General features: G+C 40.9%; 4 protein-coding genes across 5 annotated transcripts in view; all 4 read left to right on the forward strand.

The window, feature by feature from the left end:
* Positions 1 to 8: 8 nt before the first annotated feature.
* Positions 9 to 2,039, forward strand: wu:fj39g12 (uncharacterized protein LOC563937 homolog). Of its 2 annotated transcripts, none has more exons than XM_034874373.1 (3): positions 9 to 263; positions 926 to 1,077; positions 1,320 to 2,039. In XM_034874373.1, the coding sequence occupies exons 2-3, from the start codon at positions 979 to 981 to the stop codon at positions 1,614 to 1,616; spliced, it is 396 nt and encodes a 131-aa protein (XP_034730264.1). In that variant the 5' UTR covers positions 9 to 263; positions 926 to 978; the 3' UTR covers positions 1,617 to 2,039. The 2 variants fall into 2 exon arrangements, with proteins under 2 accessions (XP_034730264.1, XP_034730265.1); XM_034874374.1 differs by having other exon boundaries at positions 33 to 263; positions 941 to 1,077.
* A 3,243-nt stretch (positions 2,040 to 5,282) lies between these two features.
* Positions 5,283 to 10,817, forward strand: gapdh (glyceraldehyde-3-phosphate dehydrogenase). The gene is made up of 12 exons (XM_034874299.1): positions 5,283 to 5,500; positions 5,930 to 5,975; positions 7,294 to 7,393; positions 7,751 to 7,857; positions 7,980 to 8,070; positions 8,167 to 8,282; positions 8,499 to 8,580; positions 8,737 to 8,888; positions 8,997 to 9,075; positions 10,075 to 10,158; positions 10,259 to 10,356; positions 10,432 to 10,817. The coding sequence occupies exons 2-12, from the start codon at positions 5,953 to 5,955 to the stop codon at positions 10,499 to 10,501; spliced, it is 1,002 nt and encodes a 333-aa protein (XP_034730190.1). The 5' UTR covers positions 5,283 to 5,500; positions 5,930 to 5,952; the 3' UTR covers positions 10,502 to 10,817.
* A 1,550-nt stretch (positions 10,818 to 12,367) lies between these two features.
* opn9 (opsin 9) lies at positions 12,368 to 16,102 on the forward strand. Its single transcript, XM_034873598.1, has 8 exons — positions 12,368 to 12,488; positions 13,205 to 13,355; positions 13,491 to 13,609; positions 14,104 to 14,242; positions 14,402 to 14,516; positions 15,170 to 15,250; positions 15,328 to 15,870; positions 15,974 to 16,102. Exons 1-8 carry the CDS (start codon positions 12,368 to 12,370, stop codon positions 16,100 to 16,102), a joined length of 1,398 nt encoding a protein of 465 aa, XP_034729489.1.
* Positions 16,103 to 16,459: 357 nt separating this feature from the next.
* The window catches only part of iffo1b (intermediate filament family orphan 1b), a 10,592-nt gene continuing 6,007 nt past the window's right edge, over positions 16,460 to 21,044 (forward strand). Inside the window, exons 1-2 of the mRNA XM_034874183.1 lie at positions 16,460 to 17,844; positions 20,952 to 21,012. Of these exons, the coding sequence (XP_034730074.1) occupies positions 16,871 to 17,844; positions 20,952 to 21,012 (1,035 nt within the window). The 5' untranslated portion in view covers positions 16,460 to 16,870. The remainder of the gene's footprint in view (positions 17,845 to 20,951; positions 21,013 to 21,044) is intronic.

Raw genomic sequence — 21,044 nt, forward strand, 5'->3', positions numbered from 1 at the left:
CTGACTCTACAAAACCTCTGCAGCATCCCAGCTGATGCCCCAACATTCTGCTTCTGCCAAGAGGAAAGACGCAAGAAGAAGAATAAGCATCCTTTCAATTCCATCAGCGAGCGAGGAGTAGGAGGAGTCAATCGAGTGAGATCGTGATGCTGCATGCAGGTGCCAACAAGTGAGAGGTAGCCGAGAGACGGAGGACCAGGGAGATGAAGAAGAGTCTGTGAGAGCAGAAGAACACACCCAGAGCTCCGAGAGAAACCAAACAGGTGAGCATGCTCAAATTTAATTTTTGTAAAGGTTTAATTTTTTGAACTATATTTTTATTACTCTTTATTTTATAGTTATCCATTAAAATCTGATACATTTGGTGGAAAATACATTTCCACGATTTAAAGCAACCTCAAGTATAATGAAAAATTAAGAATGAAGAAAATTATCTTACAAAATGTGTTTGTCTCATTTTGAGTGTTATAGTCTGACATAGAAATGACAGTTTTAAGGGATACCATCTAACTAGTATTGGTATTCTTTCAAACCTATATGCTTTATTTGACAACTATTTAATGTATTAGGAAAAAAAGTCCTCTTAAAAATATAGGAAAGTGTGTTTTCTGATTTATCTAATCGTTTGCCCGGCTGTTGTATATATTTAAAAGCCTAAGCAGGGACGGGGGCTCCAGCTTGATGCCCTAAATACATGTTTCATTACTTTTGTTGCATGGCTTATCGGTCTGTTACAATGTTTATCTACATAAATAAACGTTTATAAATAAAACATCATTATTTAAAAATCCTGAAGTCACGATTTAGATTTGTTAAAGTAGTCTGCAAAGAACACTTTCATATTTTCCCATCCAAGATTTTTTTTAACTTATTTTTATATAAATAGTATGTATATGTTTTTTCATTCAGTTCTTTTTCTGTGCAGCCACTGTATTTTCAGCCCCGCTCCAGTTATTCTTGTTCGTCCCTTCTGCTGCCATGCTGTGTCCTGTGCTGCTTTGTGCCACTCTGCTCCTTCTGACACCTCTGGAGATCACGGAGGCTCGCACTCTGCACCCTTCTCCTGATGCTGTGCAGGTACGGACGGAGGGAGGGAGGGAGGCAAGGAGGGAGGCGTAGGATAGAAGAAAAAAAAGGAAAAAACGAGTGGATTTGGGAAAATTCAGAGTGCATGAAGGATATAAGAGAATAGTCCAGGAGGAGGGGAGGAAAAGCAGGAAATAATAAGAGGAGACAGTAATGAAATGTATCACTGATTGAATTATCCCCCCTCGTACACTCCCTGACCATTAAATTGAATCTCTTTTTCCCTTTTGTAGTTTATGGAGCAGTTTCTGGAACGCTACAATGAGCTTTTGACCCTCGATGACCTGGAGAACCTGTTAAACAGCCAACCAGAGGAGCAGTCCACCTTCTCCTCAGGGGTCAAAGCGGCCGAATACCCCAAATGGTCTGACACACAAACCCAGGCAGAGACCCCCTGGCTGCGCCTTCTGAAGGGGGCTCTGGCCAATCAGAAGCGAGCGGAGCCGGACCGGTCACGTAGGGGATGGAACCGGGGATGCTTTGGGCTGAAACTGGATCGGATTGGGTCCATGAGTGGACTGGGCTGTTAGTGGAGAGGAAAAATAAAGACTAATGTCATCCTTCTTAGAATATTATGAGGAAAAACACACATGCAAGGGCGTTCACGTGCACTGAAGGATTTTTCATGTAGTATGGTGTAAACTTGCAGCATTGCTAATGTGGTTTCATCTAGCGTAGATCAGATGCTTCACATTATTGTGGCTGTTCTAACAGAGCAGCTGTAGTTTATTACAAGTGTAAGCATTAAACTGAATATTAGAATATGTGAGCTATATTTACATCAAGTGATCATCTTTGATTTTTGGGCATTTTTTTAAAGTAAATTGGCACATAATGCATTTCTTGCCTCTTCGTACAGTGAATGTGATTAGACAATTATAACTCTGTTGATGGGGATTGTGTGTTAAACAGGTGTGATGAGCGTGAATATTAAATAAAGATAGCACCTGTGATTTATGATTATTTTTGTTTACTTATGATTTGCATGAATAAATGGATTTGACATTAGTGGTAGTCTGTTTTTGTTTTTTTTACTTACAGATATTCAATTTCCCACTCCTGCAGTACATCCCCGTTTGGTTACTCCCCGTCGTGTCATTTCAATTTGTCCTTCAAAGTGCAGCTTGAAATTCTTGTGACAGATGTTTTTTTTTAACCTCTCTATGCTTTATTAAATCTTCCAATGGCTGTTGAAGAGATACACATTTCTTCCCCCATCATTCTGAAGAATGGCTGGCCAATCTTAAAAAAGAACGTAAGATCCGTTGCTGCTTCCGAAACGAGTTTTTCTTTGGCATTACAGCCAAGTTCCTGGGGCAAAAACCTTGAATCCTTTTACAGAGAAATGTCATGAATGTGATGCAATTGCGCATTTGCAGTTCTTTTACCAGCACTGTGCCCAGTTTGAGAACAAGACACAAATTCCCCTAAACATGGAGGCAATGCACAAAGTCCATGTTTAAGAAAGGTCTAAACCAAGACTGACTCTCAAAGCAATCTTCACTTGCAGCTTCATTTAGTGGCCAACCCTCCTGCAGCTTTTGATCCATATCACATTATTTTAATCATTAATCATTAGGCCTTTTTTTTTCTTCATTCTCAGAAAAAAACTGTACATTTTTTACATTTACTAAAGTACTGTACCTAAGGTACTTATACTTTATTTGAGAATTTTCATATCATGCAACTTTATACTTCTACTCCGCTAAATCTGTCTGACAATACATTTTTAATCCCTTTCCTGTCCACTGAAAATCATGTGGTTTCAGATGAAGTTTATTTTTTTAAGATTAGTTTTTGGGCATTTTTTGACTTTATTTTTGACAGAACAGCTGAAGACATGAAAGTTGGGGAAAGTTGGGTGACAGCAAAGGGCCGCAGGTCAGCGTTAAACCCCAGCCCCCTGCGTCGCGGAGTAAACCCTATACATGTGTTCCTCCTCTACCAAATCAGCTATCTGGGTACCCGCTCAAATTTTTTTATAAACTGATAGAATTAAGTGTTCTTTGATGTGTTGAAAAAATCCTCCTACTTCCCAAGCTAAGTAAACTATTTTAAAATTCTGTGTCACAGAGCTAAAACAGGACCGTTTTTCTAACAAAAAGTTAACTTTTTAGAGATCCGTGGTTCTCACAGGACAGCGTATCTCTTTTAAAAAGAAGATATTATAGATTATGATGCATTTCTGTAAATTGAACTACTCAACAGTAAATAAAGTGGTTAGAATTTGCACAACCTTAAACATATACAGCAGTAAAATGCAACATACACATTGATGCAGCCGTAATATTAACCCAGAAACAGGTAGAATACTAAAACATTGAAAGGAAACACTTTACTATATATTAAGTACTTTTACTTAAAGTACAATTTGCTGATAGCACTTAAGCATGACTTTTACTTCTAGTGGAGTATTTTGACCGTAAAGTGTTAATACTTTTACTGAAGAAAAGGATCAGAGTACTTTTTTCACCACCGGTGGTCAGTCTTTTAGTTATTTATTCTGGTATTAGAGTTGAATTTGCTATTCAACATAAATATAGATTTCCATTCTAACACTAGATGGCAGCCTCATTCCATAATGTGTTTATTTCTTACTCACCACACAGAGCTGCACTCTGGACTTTGCACTGGACTTCAGAACAGGACACAAGTAGTTTAAATCTGGTAACAGGCCCCTTTTATCTGCAGACATACTTGTGATCACTAAACTCCAATCCATACTTGTCGTTGTTACCACACTTTGTGATCAAGTAAACTAGAGTGTCACTTATTTCTTTGAGAAATAACTCAAATTTACATAAATGCTGCTGTAAATTTGAGACGTACAGTGAATCTTCCACTTGACTTAAATACTAATACCCCCAGACATGTTATTGCAAGGCTGCTCACCTGTGAGTATAGTTTGGCCATTGTATTTAAAAAGAGCATGTGATATGTATGAGGCAGGACTTACAGTACTGAGAGTTTAAAATGGACCAGCCAGCCAGTGTCTAATCTTAGCCTGACCTTTACTTCCCCTCTTTGACCTTAAACTGCAAAGCAGAGGCCAAGACTGGCATGCACTCGGGGTTGTGGTAGTTCAGCTATGCCTGCGCCATTGGACCGTTGCCATAAAACACACAAGTACTGTCCAGTGGTGGTGCAGAGCTACACTGCTAACCTTCTGAAAGTTATAATAGTACCATTTGATCTGTTGAGGTAGAACAAATATGTTACTGAATAGTCCAGTTAGCTGTGTAATGTGTTGCATGCTCATGGTCTTCTGTGGTGTCAAGATGCTGTGCTGTGGGTAAGGTTTCATTTCAGTGTGAGGACTGCCCGCTGGTGAGGCCTTAGCATGCAGCCAGGGGGGTATTTCCACTCTACTTAAATCCTTTAGGTTTAAACATACATTCACCTTATTCTGAATATTTAACATGGTTCTCTGAAGTGCTTTGTTTCAAATGCCAACTCTTTTACAATACAAACAACTCAAAAATATACTCTGACATGACCGGATCCTGTCCTATTCTGTGTATAATGAATACAAATAAATACTTTTAATGTGACAGCAGAACAAACATATAGCCATATTTTTGGGGGCATTTTAGGCTTTTATTTATAGAGGACAGCTGAAGACTTGAGAGGGGGAATGACATGCAGCAAAAGGCCGCAGGTCGGAGTTGAAGCCGCGGAAGCTGCGTTGAGGAGTAAACCTGTATATATGGGCGCCTGCTCTACCAGGTGAGCTACCCAGGTACCTCAAGTGTAGCACTTTTACAAAAGAAAGAAAACTTTCAATGAAATTCTTTTTGAAGCATTCATATTCTGTAAGTTCTTGTCTCTTCTGCACATGTGTAATGATCATGCGTCCGTGTTGTGTAACCAAGACTCAAATGTTACCTGCCGCTGAGGCGATGGGGACGCAGAGCAGCTACAGAGAGTCTGAAAGTGAAGGGTCATGGTCTTTGGACATTAAATGTCACAGACATGAAGACAGAGATTTGATCCCTTGTGTGTCTGTATTTCCTGAGAAGGTCAGTGAGGGACCCCTCTCTTTTTTCAGCCCACTGTCTGAGGACTTTAATATCCACATCTAGATGAGAGAAGTAGAAACAAGAAAGGCTTCATTGTGCTATGTCTGACAAAATAATGTCAATCTAAACAGCATATTTAAAAGCTTTAAGGCAACAATTAGCAACAGAAATCCCTCTTGGATTTTTAACTTGCATGAAGTGAAGTTGCAGAGGCCAGCTTGCACGTCTCTGTGCAGGCTGACGACCTTGACATTTGGTGGGGGCGGGGTGAGGAGCAGTGACAATTGAGTGGGCGTGGCTTTAACCTCTGGTCAATCATAAAACCACACAGCTCAACTTTGTTCTTCCCCACTCACAACCGGAGTCGCAAGACAGACAGAGGCTTCTCACTTACGGTAAGTACTTTCAATGACTACATGATTTCAGACTTGATTTAGATCACCTGGGAACGAACTGCAGGGGCTTGATTCAACCTAATGTGCAATACATGTGGTCCTAAAGTTTGCACAAATTCCCTTTGCTTTGTACTCCTTTTTAAATGTAGGCCTAATTCTGGTTGATTATGAGGATGTACAATTGCTACATGGTGCAAATTTTGAGTCGTTTTATAAACTTTCAGATTCACTTGAACAGTTGTCACAATCCATCAGTGGATTTTTTTCTTCTTCTTTTGCTTCAATTTTAAACTTCTCTCACACACAATCTTAGAAACTGTCCCTCTTCATGTGAAAGTTAATATATGGCATCATAAATGTTGGTTTATCAGTATTGAACCGAATGCATTATTAAAACCTACTCTCTCTCCCTCTCATTTCTCCTTCCAGAGGATTAAGACAACCCAGTAAAAATGGTGAAAGTTGGAATCAATGGGTAAGAACTCATTGTCTTCACTCAAACAGAATAAACCAAACTAACTGAACACTCAACTTCAACACAGGCTTATTTGGACTAGTATGTGTTGTGTATCACTCTGCGCCCCCAACTCACAATGCCCCTCTCATCTGTTCACACCGGGCAATGGCAGTGATTTACTGTAACAGCTGCCTCGGTTACCCTTTTTATCTGTGCTTCCTACAGCTTTATTTTATTTTTGTTTGTGCATTTAAAAATAGGAATTTTTAAAAAACATTTTAAATTGTATACACTTTTTTCTACATATACTCAGAAACCGTCAGTAAAGTGGGCTGAACCAAAGCTCATACAAAGACCTGTACTTAAAATTGAAGCTTCATTTGCATTAAATAAAAATAAGGGCTAGAAAGCTACACAGCTGTGTGATTGTCACTGTCAGAACTTTAAAAAAACAACAGTACAACACTTCAAAAGAATCAACAGCATTATAGGAGCTTAGTATAGAGAAACACTATTAAAAAACAGTTTTCTGTTTCACTGAAGGCTTATATGTGCCCAAACTGCAGTCTATCTGCAATATTAATTAACAGTGACAACAAATGAAATCCTTTGTTTTTTTATTATTGGATATGCACCAACCTGTGTACAGTCTCTTGGCTGTTCTCATGTTCTTCTTGAACTCTGAACTTTGGTCCCTCAGCAGATAACAATGTGGCCAGTGGTTTCAACATTAGGCACATTCAACAGGGGATTGTTTTTCTGCGATCTAAAGCAAGTAGAAGGACCTGCATTTGTCTGTTATCTCTCCGCCCCTCGGCCTCCCCCACAGTGTCTGAGCACAGACTGTATCTGTGCCAGGATTTTGGACCTGCGGTTAAAAAGTAACTAAGCCACTGATCCAACAGTCCAACAGCGCCTCCAGGATTACCACATTCAAGCTCCATTTTGACTTTAGCCCCAAGAGAGGAGTGTGTGTGTGTGTGTGAGAGCTGTGCAACACACACCTCCCTCTGTCACTCCTCCTGAACCCTGCCCTTTCGTCAGCTGTGCTTTCAGGTCTCCTGGGGTCGAACTACAAATCCCACTATGGCCACGCCAATACCCATTGGTCGGTTGGTTGGGGTTAGGCATTTTACCTTGAGTGGTTAAGGTTAGGCTAGCTGATTGGTCAGGAGATAGGACCTGAAAAATGGGGTTACCTTGCCTAAGCATAGATGTTTCATTTCACTAATAGTGTAACATAACAGGGATCACCAAGTGACTTTGGTCAGAGTCGCATGGTGTCATACTCCCATCTAGAGGCCAGATTTAATAACCAACCATGTTCCCTTTTCAGATTTGGCCGCATTGGTCGTCTGGTGACCCGTGCTGCTTTCACCTCCAAAAAGGTGGAGATTGTGGCCATCAATGACCCTTTTATTGACCTGGAGTACATGGTAAGTGATGGAAGATTGTTTGTTTTTATGAAATCAACACCAGCCATGTGCTTGAAAATTAAGTTGAGGGTTGGTGAAGGTTAGTGGCTTTTTCAGTTCTTTTACACACTTGGGAAGTTGGAAGAAGAGAATCACTTCAGAATATGATAAATTAAAATGTTCATGTCATTTAGATAATGAAGAGTTCATTAAGTAATCTTGCGTCTATGCGCACAGCCTAAATTCAACATGTACAAGGTTTTTGTTGTGTTTTTATTTTTTGCTTAAATTCAGATTTAATTTCAAACCGTCTCGCCTGCTTTTGTCATATCCATAATTTGAAAACTTTCTCCATCCTCTTCCCATGGTTTCTTTTAGGTCTACATGTTCAAGTATGACTCCACCCACGGCCGCTTCCATGGTGAGGTCAAGGTTGAGGGTGACAAACTGGTCATCGATGGACATAAAATCAGCGTTTTCCACGAGTGAGTTTGCTAACCAGGCATTAAATATAGGAAGCATTACAGTTTAATAGTTTCAGACATTGGCAAAGGGGAACTGAGGAAGCATGTATTTTGACTTAACTTTTCTTTTCTCTTTTCTTCAGGAGGGACCCCGCTAACATCAAATGGGGGGATGCTGGAGCCCAGTATGTGGTTGAGTCCACTGGTGTATTCACAACCATTGAGAAGGCCTCTGTACGTATCTAAGGCCTGTCTAAAAGTAATTACTGTATGAGATGTGACGTAATTGACCAAAAGGACAAAGATTAAATACTATTTAACACATTGCAGGCTCACTTGAAGGGGGGTGCCAAGAGAGTCATCATCTCTGCTCCAAGCGCTGACGCTCCCATGTTCGTCATGGGCGTCAACCACGAGAAGTATGACAACTCCCTCACGGTTGTTAGGTAAGAGCCAGATTTTATTTTTGGTCTTGTATTAAGTGGTTTGAAATTTTAGTATTTGAAAATGTTATTTAGTGTTTAACTCATTGTACATCTGCTACTGATCTCTAAAAGATAGAGGTTGAACTTTGTTGTGATAGAACGTTTTATGCTGGTGTTTTCTTTATTTCTTTCGAAAATCTGCAGTTAACTGATTCTGTTACTTTTCCTCTCCCATAGCAATGCTTCCTGCACAACTAACTGCCTGGCCCCCCTGGCCAAGGTCATCAACGACAACTTTGTCATCATTGAAGGCCTGATGGTGAGGGTTTAAACACTTGTGGGAATAATCTGGCAGAAAGACACTCGGCAGCCCCTAAACCAGATTACCAACAGCCTAAATCATAAACATGGGGGGGGGGGGGGGGGGGGGGGGCGCGGTTAGTCATATTTAATCATCCTCTTCTTTGTCCATCAGAGCACAGTTCATGCCATCACTGCCACACAAAAGACTGTAGACGGACCCTCCGGCAAGCTGTGGAGGGACGGCCGTGGTGCCAGCCAGAACATCATTCCCGCCTCTACTGGTGCTGCCAAAGCTGTCGGCAAAGTCATCCCTGAGCTCAACGGGTCAGTGCCAATAATTTTATTGCAGTACACTCTGTTATTGTATTAACATGACTTGTCCTAAAACCAGTGAATTTTGTTTTGTGACCTTACATTCTCTGGATTTCACAGCAAGCTGACCGGCATGGCCTTCCGTGTCCCCACCCCCAACGTGTCCGTGGTTGACCTGACAGTCCGTCTGGAGAAACCTGTGAGTGACCGCAAACTACAATCATTAATCATTTAACAAACTAAAACTTATTTTTACTTAAGTTGTATTTGATCATCTTACTGTTAGAATACTAAGAATATAGTGCAAAAATAAAATGTTCTGTAGCCTGGGATGGCCTCGCGCCCTCCTATTTTCTGGCATGTGTAAGATAAGTAAGTTTCTCAATTACTGGAGCACAGTGGTCCTGAAACATTTGGAACAGAATGCAACTAGATAAACATCTTGGCATTACAGACAAATCTTTAGGCCAGGAGAGGGGGAGGGAGCAAGGGTGACTCCGGGGCTAGCGCAATGCGCTAGCCCATCTTCTCGTGAGACGGAACGTCTGAGCTATGTCCAACTGATTAGAGGTGTCAGACACCATGGTGGACGGAGGAAAGGTCCAGGGTCAGACCTGGAGAGATGTGTAGACTGTCTTTGCAATGTCATTCACTAAAGATTTGTTATAACTTGACTGAGAACTGAGTATTGATTTCCTGGTCTACCAGTCAACGAACACAAATTCAATAAAATATCAAAATCAGACATTTAAGTATTTCCTGTTTAGACTACAGTACATATGTTCATGGTAGTAAAGCAATGTAGTTCTGAGTCAAAGTTGCATAGCCCACCCTACTGTCATAACTGCTAACTAGCACACAAAATGTGTCTTAATCAGGGCTGAAAATGATCTCTAATTTTGTTACGCATCACATTCAAACAAGAATTTTTGCACCAAATCTATATCTTTCATGTATTCCCTGTCTTTTAAGTCTCTATGTATGCGGTGTCACGTCAGTGTTGACCTGCTTGCTTACATATATTAATGCACATTTTCATTAGAAACCCACAGGTCTGAGTGTTAGACATAGGAAGTCAAGTATTGAGATTGATCGTGTTTTATTTTTTTATTTTTTTACCTTTTCATGAAACTTGCAGATAATAAGAATTTTGGAAAAACACCAGGTTGCCTTTTTAAAGTTTATGTGAATTTAACAGGCCAAATATGAAGACATCAAGAAGGTTGTGAAGGCTGCAGCTGATGGACCCATGAAGGGCATTCTGGGATACACGGAGCACCAGGTACGTTGGTTTCTTTCTTATAACTGCTCTTGAAACTGTTATTTTATTTTTCACTACACGTTCTTGTTGACATGGCGTCCTTTTTTTCACTCGCCGGCAGGTCGTTTCCACAGACTTCAATGGTGACGCCCGCTCATCCATCTTTGATGCTGGTGCTGGCATCGCCCTCAATGACCACTTTGTCAAGCTGGTCACATGGTATGGCTTCAGCATGGAATACTTTCATATTGGAGTTTTAAGTGATGCCTGTTGACTCCTTGTTTTCTTAACCAGGTACGACAATGAGTTTGGGTATAGCAACCGTGTCTGCGACCTGATGGCCCACATGTCTTCCAAGGAGTAAACCAACCAGCCAATCGCTCGTCACTGCACTGTGCCACGTCACCGACATTCACCTGATACCAGAGTCGTACATACGCAATAGAGCATCGTGTTATCTATGACTCTGCCAGTTTCCCTAGTGATAGTCTACTACAACCAGATGCCTAAGGAAAGGTCCCACAGAAACAAACAAAGATTTAAATTGGTGACCAATTCCTTTTTTGTATTTGTTCCCTGTTCTGTTCTTGTGTGAGATGGAGTGAAGGTGTGTGAGTCCTTGTCTGTAGTATTGAATTACTGCAGTCGGTTTTGGAATAAAGTCCTCAGTTTGTGAGAATTGCATTGTCCCATCCTCCTTTTGTCACTGCAAAAACAATTCTATAGAAAACCTGCTAATGTCTGCAGATTGATTATGTCTGTAAATGACATTAGCAAACCCTTGCAAGAGGTATCCATACATTCACAATTTTCCTCCTTTGGGAATACACGGTTGGTTCTTGATTTCATGGAGTCTTAAATGGTTAAACTGTGCGGATCCTTTCTGTTCAAAGCAATCTTTGCAACACATCACTTTTAATGAAAAGCTCATACCTAGTCCATCTGTATTTCACTTGTCTGAATCGCTAGTAGCTTGTCAACAATTTGACATGAGTTCCACTGATCAACCTGAAAAGTATATTTTTTTTTTAAATAACTGTACATATTTATTTGATATGTTCAGTAAGAGGAACATCATGTAGGATGTTTTAACTGTTTTCCTTTTAGAATTTTCCTGAAACTGGACATTTTGTGAAATTGAGTGGTTCCTGTGTGTTAGGCCATTGATGGCTTTACAGCAAATGTGTCATATCAAGACAAATGTGACTTCTTTCCTCAAACACCCATGCAAGATCTTCCTAATCTAAATCAGAATAGCTCTTACAATAACACCATACAGTTATTGGATGCTATTATTTCAATCAGTCCCAACCACAGAAATAAACTGAGAATTTAATGTATGTAAATTCAGTAAGTCAAATGGAAGATCAGATACAATAGTTCACTTTAATCCACACATTCAGATATCAGTATTTTGTGACATGTACTCTCCTTTTAAAATTGAAGCCAGAGTTGTCTACCACACCTGTTTAGCTAAAAATGTTTTAAACGTATGCATGTGTGAAACGTGGGTTACTTTACAGATATAATTTAAATGTATTCAAAATTATTCTAAGGGAACATATGGATTCAGTAAGTGGCTGGAGAGTAGACACAATGTGGGTCAGAGGTTAAGGACTCTCAAATATTCCCCCACCCTCTTTTTCTTTCTGTTTCTTTCCCAGACGGTTTGCTTGCCTCTTGCTTATCAATTCTAAGCCAGATTGTCAACAGTGAATTTTCAGCCCTCAGTTGAAGTGCCACATGGATTTACAGAGAGAGTGCTCACATTAAGATTTTGAAAAAATATCAGACAATCGTTTTTATGAATGCCAACTGAGAGAAGAGAAGACTGTCAACCAGACAACAGGAAGGTAGATGGTGATGCTTGTTTATTGTGGCTGTAATGTGTTTTCCTTCAGGTATGTGTTTATGCATCTAGGATGGAGACAGAGTAGGAAAGGGACAAATAGTAGTAGTAGTACTTTATAATTCTTTGTCGTAAGAAACACTTCTTAAGGAATCTCATTAATATTAAACTCAAGAAGAGAAGAGAGAAACGTGTGTTTTTAAAGCACTGCAGGGCCACTGAGCAGTGGCAGAATAATACTTTATAAAAGTAAAGCTCTGCACTGTGAAAATGTCAAATTTTCTCTCTGTTACTGTTCTGTTTTAAATGCTTCTGTGGCTCTTTGAAGCTCTGGGTGCTGCCTCCTCTCTGTTTGGTATTGTGGGTCAGTGCAGTACACCCATGGGAGACAGTGGCTCACAGAGGGGCTCCTGGTTTGTCCACTCGTCCATCCACCCAATGTTCCTCTCCCAACTGTCCCTCTCTACAGACCTGGCAGTTGCTGTCTTCCTTACTTTCACAAGTAAGCAGGTTTTAAGGCACTTTCAGAGGACAATTTATCACAAAAATATGAATACCTTCATTGCCATTGTACGTGTACAACAAGATTTAATGTGCTGTACTAAAGCTACATAGGAGGCATTGCATAAAAGTAATGAGATTTTGCGTTTCATGTGTGTGCATGAGTCACAGTCTCATGTGTCTCTGGATGTAAGTCAGTCAGTCAGTAGTTTGTGAATATGTGGTGACACAAAACTGTTGAGTATTGTTTTTGAGTGAGTCTTTTTATCTATCTATCATGTAGCTCCAAGGAAGTGACGTAACAAGCAAACAGAATATATAGTATAGTACATCTTGGTCAACACAAAAGACCTAACTGGACATCATCAAATTAAAACAGACAGTTCAGGTTTTCGGAAAACAAAACGCTTGAACGAAATGCCCTCCGCCTCTGTAAACTATGCCTACATAGGTTTGGTTTGCACAGATTTAACAGATCAATGAAAAAGCAGTTGCTTTGGCTGGTTTTATTGGCTTTTTGTGGAGCAGCACACATGTTCAGTTCAACACAGAGCAGGAAGGACAGAAAGAAGGCAAAAAAGAATACCTTTATCAATCCCAGTGACCATAGTTGACTAACTATGCATTGATACAATCTGACGCTCTCTGGACAAGCTCACAACACAACTGCTATTTTAAAGAGCCAAGATGAAGTCACTTCTGCATTTCTTTCTCCAGGTGTTGCATCAGTGCTGGGCAATGGCACCGCGTTGTTAGTCTACTGTCGGAAAAGAAAGAAGCTCAGACCACCAGAGCTCATGACCATCAACCTGGCTCTCTGTGATCTTGGCTTCAGCCTGTTTGGAGGGCCATGTTTCATCATTTCCAGGTAAGGAATACTTTGGCATCAACCAATCAATAGACAGGCATGAATCCAGGGTGATGGTACTGTAAGTATAAATACAAACAACATATAGGCCGGCAGCTATTTGTCAGAATAAAGCCCTTCTCTGCTTATTTTTAGTCTGTGTCATGCCTGGGTGTTTGGGGAGACAGGGTGCCTTTGGTACGGCATTGTCTCGCTGCTCACCACCTGTCTCATCTCTCTGGACCGTTGCCTGAAGATCTGCTGCTTAAGATATGGCAAGTCTTCCTAACATGTACAATCCACACAGGCATGACTCTTCCTGAATCAATTGGAGCATTTCTTGCCACACAGACCTTACTTACACTATATAGATATTCTAGTCTGTAAAATACTCTCCTTTCTAATAAAAATGTATTGATTTAAAGTGTTGTTGAAAGTTGAAAGTCATTCAAAGATCGATAATTGCTTAGGTAACACTCAACTAAAGCTCCTCAAGAAAATAAAATAAAAGTAATGATAATAACAAAAATAATAAAAACAACAACAACAACAATTTACTTATATAGTGTCTTTCATGAAACCCATGGACACTTTACAGAATTACAGTGGCTGTTACTAAGGGAGGTTGTAGGGTGTGGTGAACAAGTGGTGTTTCAGGAGAGATGTCAAGACTTCCCATGAGGTTGAGTGTCCTTCATGCTTACTCATGAACACCCTACTTAAATAGTCACAGGTTAATTATGTGGCTTCATGCTTCTTTCCCCTCCAGGCCAACGGATTGAAAAGTGCCATGTGTATCTGTCAATAGCGCTAGTGTGGGTTTACGCATTGTTCTGGGCCTTGCTGCCTTCTTTTGGCTTTGGAAGTTATGGACCCGAACCTTATGGCACCAGCTGCACCATACACTGGTAATCTCTGATTTCTGTTAAAGTGCTGCTTGATCCTCTATTGTTTATGGCCACAAAAAGTCTCCAGATCTGGTCTGTGCATTCTCTCATTTGTAGTCTTCATGCATTTGCAGACAAACATGTAAGTGATAACCAGTCTGCCTGCATCTCTATTTCAAGGTGGAAAATGAGGTCATCTCTAAATGACAAAACCTATATTTTCCTTGTCCTGGTATTATGCTTCGGATTACCTGCACTCACCGTTGTCGGTTCATATATGGCCATCCTTCTGAAGGTGAGGAAAATGGCTGCTTCATGACACACAAAAGGAGGGTCTAGGAGCTGTATCTGTATTTATTTTGTTCAGATGTTTTAGTCACTCATTTACAGTCAAAATGTGTAGAATATATAGGTTGAAACTCTGGCACCATCTAGTGATAGTATTAAAAAGGACATTGTGGCAGACAGAAATGTGTACACCACTACCTCCTACCCACCTCATGAAGTTTGGCCATTGAGCTATTTTTTGCAGGAGCAGTTTGTTTGAACAACTTAAATTAGGTACATGTAGTAAACAGCTACAAAGGAATAACAGGAGCTGGCCAGTCACGGATGAGGAACCACACAGACTTTTGCATATATGTGAACCAATTTACAGGTTTGTTAATACAAAGACACATCCAGGTCTTCACAAGCACAGAATCAACTATTATTATCAATTATCAGCCCTTCCCCCATTGGGCTAGGGAAGCCTCACCAAATGGGCTCAAAGCAACAAAAACTCTCTATTAGAATAATTTAAAAGATGCTATAATTGAAATTTGAAATTAATCACAAGATGGCTATACAAGCATTTACAAGATTTTTATATGTTTCATGTTGCCCTTGTAGGAATAAAATAAAATGCTTGTGAATTGTGGTATATTAAAATGTTGCTTCTGTTTTCAGGTCTATAGATCTAATCACACTCTGGCATCTATACCATCCTCCTCCATCAGTAATACTAGCAAAGACCTGAGACTTACAAAGGTAAACCCTATGAGGATCATTTTCAGATTCCTTGATACATATCCTGCATGAAAATTAAAGCTGTATGTTTATATTAGATGGCTGCTATGGTATGCACCACGTTGTTCCTGGCCTGGATGCCTTTTGCCACAGTGTCTCTGATCTCTGCACTCATAAGCAAAGATGAACCAGCGGGATCTTCACAGACTGTGGTGGAGGACTCCACTGGCATGGCCTCAAGCTCTCCAAATGCTTCAAAGATCCTGGACATCCCCTCACTGTATAACTGGACAGCTACAGAATATTACAGACAAATCTACCATAATCCTGAGAGCAAGTGGAGTGATGTGTACAACATGAATTCAGCCTCCATCACCGGCCTGTGTGATGCCATGCTCAGGTCCACCCTGGACAAAGAAGCCGAACCAGTGACCCGAATCCCCAAGCCATTCTCCTGTCTCCCACCTGAAGTCACCTTGATTCCTGCTATGTTTGCCAAGTCCCACATCATGGTCAACCCTTTCATCTACCATATAATGAACACGGAGTTCAGGCATGATATCGATGTGATGGTGTTTGGCCAAGAGAAGGCAGAGAGGAGGCGAATGCAGGCCAGGGGAGGAAGAAGAGTGTATGTGAAAGTAAGGAACATGAGCATGTTTACACTGTTTCTTGGGAAAATAGTGCATGTTTAGATTTTTTCAGGGTCATGTTTTAAGTCTCTGTTTCTTGCTTCTCTTTAAGGGAGCTTCAGTACTGGCAGACCTGGAAGAGAAAAAGGAGCAACCCCATATCCTTTTCTGTGGAAAGAGAAAAACCAAAAGAACAGGAATGGAGGAAGAGAAAAAGACAACTGGGAAAATAACTCAGTAGGCTAGGGGCTGATGCATTGCAGCAAGCAGCATCAGTGGATAGATAGATAGATAGATAGAGAGAGAGAGAGAGAGAGAGAGAGAGAGAGAAAGAGAAAGAGAGAGATAAAAAATTAGTCTTGTAAAGTTTACATATTCGTGGTCTATCTAGCCAAAATAAATGTATGAGGGGTATGTGTATTGTATGTGTACTCTTCTTGTTTTTCTTCTTATTTTAGTATTCTTGTAGGCTACCTGTGGTTCCTAGTTTTATCCAAATCTAAACAATAAGTATCCTATCTCGAACAAAAGGGTTCTTGTTGCCACTCTACTCCAGTGTTTACGGTATCCGTGCTCTAATGCTCTTCCAATCCCGCAGCCCTTGCTCCTGCCTGCGGTCACATCTTATTGCCAGAACTTCAGTGACGCGGTTACACTGGATTTCTGTTATTCATTCACGCTCTGCGTCATTTTCTTTGTTTAATTACGTTTATTTTGCTTAACATCTCTTACAGAGGGGTGCCGTATTTTGTATCCTTGCTCGCAGCCAATTTGGAGCCGTTTTTTTAATGTTTTGTAGCCCGCGGTAGAAAGCACTGATCATCAGCCCGCATTAAGACCTTTCAGCTTTAAGGATACGAGTCTTATTTAGAAACGGTTAGCTAGGCCAATTATCAGGTAGATAGGCTATTAGCTGTGCACACGTCTTTCTACGCTTAACCGCTATAGGCTACTTATTATTATTTATCCGTTTTATTCTGTTGTAGCAAGATAATTCCCGTCCGTGTTCATGCCAGATCTGCAGCGCTTTAGTTTTCCATACCATAGCATGAATCCTTTGTTGGGTGCCAACACGCATCTCCAACAGCATCAGAGTCAAGCTCCCGGACACCCGGACTCTCCTTCAGGCCTCCTGTCAGACACCGTTTTTGGTGGACCGGATCCGACGTCCTTCTTTCTTGGTGAGCAGCACGGACAGGGGCCCGATCATCCGGGGCCTGACTTCACCGCATCCTCACAGACTTCCCTTTACCTCCACCATAACCACAGTCACTACCAGCACCTCGCTGTGCCACATCCTCCCGCAGCCATGGCTCTCAGAAACGACTTGGGATCCAACATCAGCGTTCTCAAAACTCTCAATCTGAGGTTCAGATGCTTTTTGGCAAAGGTACACGAATTAGAGCGCAGGAATAAGATTTTAGAGAAACAGTTACAACAGGCGCTGGACGACAACAACTGCTGTCAAGGTGGATGCGGTAAGGGCAGGGGGCACACCCAGGAGGCAGGTGTACAGACCGGATTTATCGAGACCATCCCGCTCAGGCCCGGATCCCTCCCATTCCACAACACCAACAACTCAGCCAGGAGGCCTACAACACTGTTCACACCACCTCTCACAACAGCATCCGCAGAAAACACCAGTTCAACCCAAACAATTGCCACTTGTAACCCAGCCATCACCATCAGCCAGGCCTCTCCCTGTGTCGACTCCCCTGGCTCTGGCTCTAAAAGTTTGGCCAGCACCAGCGCAGGTCCGGGGAGCTCCACCAATCCCCCTCCACGGTTCCTCCCAGGCACTATCTGGTCCTACAACCACAGCCGGAAGTTTGGCCCTGGCGCGGAGCGTCTGACCAGCCCTGGAGTGTCCTGGGTGCACCCTGATGGAGTCGGGGTCCAGATTGACACCATCACCCCTGAGATAAGAGCCCTGTATAATGTGCTTGCCAAAGTGAAGAGGGAGAGAGATGAGTATAAACGCAGGTAAATAGAGTAAAACCCTTCATGTTGCACTTGTAGGCCCTTCAAGGGCATTTCTACTGAGCTTGAGCTGTATTTTAGTTTTCTTAAGTGTGTGTAATGCTTTGGAGCAGCGAGCAGAGCTGTAAAGCAGCTGCAGACCAGCTGTCTCCATCAAGCAGAGTCAGCACAAACCCTCTCCATCCATCACCGCCAATCTGACCCTGCACCCACTTCATATCTGACCACAGAGGCAGGTGCTGCTGCTGGATATACACCCAACAAATAAACACACTGCAGGCTAAATATAAAGAATTAAGGTCAAAGCTTTGCTGGGATGTGTAAAGATCATCATGTGTCATGAAGCTGCCCGGATGATTCAGTCATGGTTATACAGGAATGTTAGGTACAAATCCATCCTGAAATAGAGATTGATTGTAAAATAGATTTTTATTTTATGAAACTAAACAAACCTCTGAAGATGAAAGACCGTAATGATTATGCCATCTAACAAAAAATGCTGGAGGTGGTCCTGTTAGGCCGATGTTAATATTAAAACAAAGCCATGGTGATTTTACTCAGACATATGACCATTTATGATTTACGTATCTTTACATGGTTAGATCTACAGCTGAAATGATTAGTTGATTATTTTTGTAATTCATTAATTGTTTCAGTTATTTGTTAAGCAACTAGGGCAAACAGGCTCTGGGAAATTGTGATGGGCACTTTACATAATTTTATGACATTTTATAGACAAAACAATTAATCAAGAAAGTAATTGGCAGATTACTTGACAATGAAAATAATCATTAATTGCTGCTCTAGGATCATGTAACATCTGAAACACACACATCTGAACCCCAAATCGCTCCATTTCCAGTGTACCAGTTTACAATGTGTCACTTGATGACATCACCAGTTCTAATGTGGACGGTCTGATTTCCCGTTTAGAGTGACAGCTGTCTGTGTTGCAGATCACTGCAATAACACAGTGTAAACTCTCTTTTATGGTGTTTTTGTTTTTGACATCATTGGAGAAAAACACCCACATATGTTAAAACCTAGCGTGCATTTAAAGGACAGTTTTGGATTTTGTAGCATATGTCCTGAGTGAACTACAGTAGCCCTCATGGTCCAGCACATTCATCACTGAATTCCCTCATATTATGTCCAAATGAGCAGCCATGCATTCTTCACAGAGGAGATCGTGAACACACTATAGTGAGCTCTTTGTGAATGAGGCAGAGCAATATCAATTACAAAGATTGTGTGACATAAGACATATTTAATTGTATATGGAGACTTGAGACTGACGATTTACTGACCTAAAACAGGACACTTTTGTGTCCCTATCAATCAAGGTTTGTGAATCAAGGTTTGTGACCTTCAGTACCGTTTCCCACTTAGTGTCCAAATTTGTTTCTGTTCAGCCTTCTGTAAGGGGTCCGAGTTGTTTCTCAGCCTCTGTGAGCTTACTGTAGGTATCGGTTTACCTCGGGACAATAGGGGCATTACAATAAAACTCATGACCATTACCTATGCAGTCAAATATTTATATTTACAATATATTTAAAAGATCCAATTTATTAATGAAATGTCTGTCGCACCTTTGAGTCACTGATTTATTTAATTCTTAAAGCTTCTCTTGCATTTTGCTTTTCTTTCAACTTTGGTTTTACCCTTCTATGGCTCTTTTGTCCATTCATATTTGCGTTTTTAATTCAAGGACAACCTCACTTTCTCCCCCTTCCTCCCCCTTTACCGTCCATCAGTCCCTGCCCCTATGCCTCCACTCTGTCCACCACACTTTCATGTTCTCTTTCTCACATAAACCCCAGACAATGTCACCCACTGAACACTTCCTCTCCCTCTTTCATGCTCTTTACCTTTCTTTTCTCCCATTGCGCATCCCCCTCTCCACACTCCACACAGTATCTGCAATGCAGCATGCACTGCAAGCTGTAACTGTTGGATGGGGGCTTGGCTTGCAGAAGGAAGCACTTTTCGGCTTTCTGTTTGCTCTCACCTTACTGATCAAACGAGTATCCTCTACGACAACAACAACAACTCCTGTTTCATGACTCAGTTTCTTTCAGATGAAGTATTCCCAAAGGTGTCGGTGTGCTGCAGCATTCTGCATTTAAAACAGCATTTTAATAAGAGGCTACAGACTCTGCAGTCAGTTGATTTCCCATGTGTGCTGTATGAAGTCACCAAGTCTAAGATCACACACAGGATCTGTGCTCAGGCTTTTAAATGTATTAAACTTTAGATTCATGGGCCAGTCGTCCTAGCTGCACCATAGTTGCACACAATTGATCAAAAAAGCCATTCATCAGTGAGTGAATAAGCAAATCAATCACTCACAATTTTCCCATTTACACCTGATTGTTTCATTCAACTTGTATCCAGATGTATATCCTAATATGATTTAATTAAACTGCATTTACGTTTTTCTTGTCAGATCTATAGTCACTCAGCACCAGTTTCTATATTTGACAGACAGTCTTTTATGTCATTCCTCTTTTTGTTAACGGACTTTCTGACTGACTGACTGACTGACTAATTCCGAAGTTGCAGTTTTATGGGATAATTTAAATATATTTTCTTGTAAACAAACAAAAGTTATATTTACATTCTGTGGTACTCACTAAAACATTAGTATATCTTTGAGGTCTGACAAATGTGTTGACTGTTGCAAAGCTGATAGCATTTTAGATCCAGCATTGCTTACATCCATGTTTACCTCGCTTGCTGTCTTCTTCGTCTTTAGTGTAACATTGCTGCATATCTCGCATTTTACTTCCAACTGTAGATCAGCATCATGAATCCTGGACAGTAATGTCATGTGATACAGTATATGCTGTTGTCATAGTGTAGTGGTTTGGCTAGATGCACTTAAAGTTGTACACAATCTAACTAAAATGTATTTCAGCCCTATTGAATTTTCAACCTCCTAAAATACTTCTGTCACGGATCCCTTCATACCTGCCTTTTTAAGTGAGTCTGGGAGATGTATAAATGGATCCCGTGCACTTGTGAATTCAATGTTCTGTCTATTCCATGTCTGTTTACATTGCAAATCACTAAAATATTGAATATTGTTTGCCTATATCTGTGTCTCTAAGATGGGAAGAAGAATACACTATGAGGATGGATCTGCAACAGAAAATTGGGGACCTACAAGAGGTAACGTGTGTGTGTGTGTGTGTGGGGGGGGG

The sequence above is a fragment of the Etheostoma cragini genome, chromosome 6 (genome assembly GCF_013103735.1).
Source record: "Etheostoma cragini isolate CJK2018 chromosome 6, CSU_Ecrag_1.0, whole genome shotgun sequence".
Lineage (NCBI taxonomy): Eukaryota > Metazoa > Chordata > Actinopteri > Perciformes > Percidae > Etheostoma > Etheostoma cragini.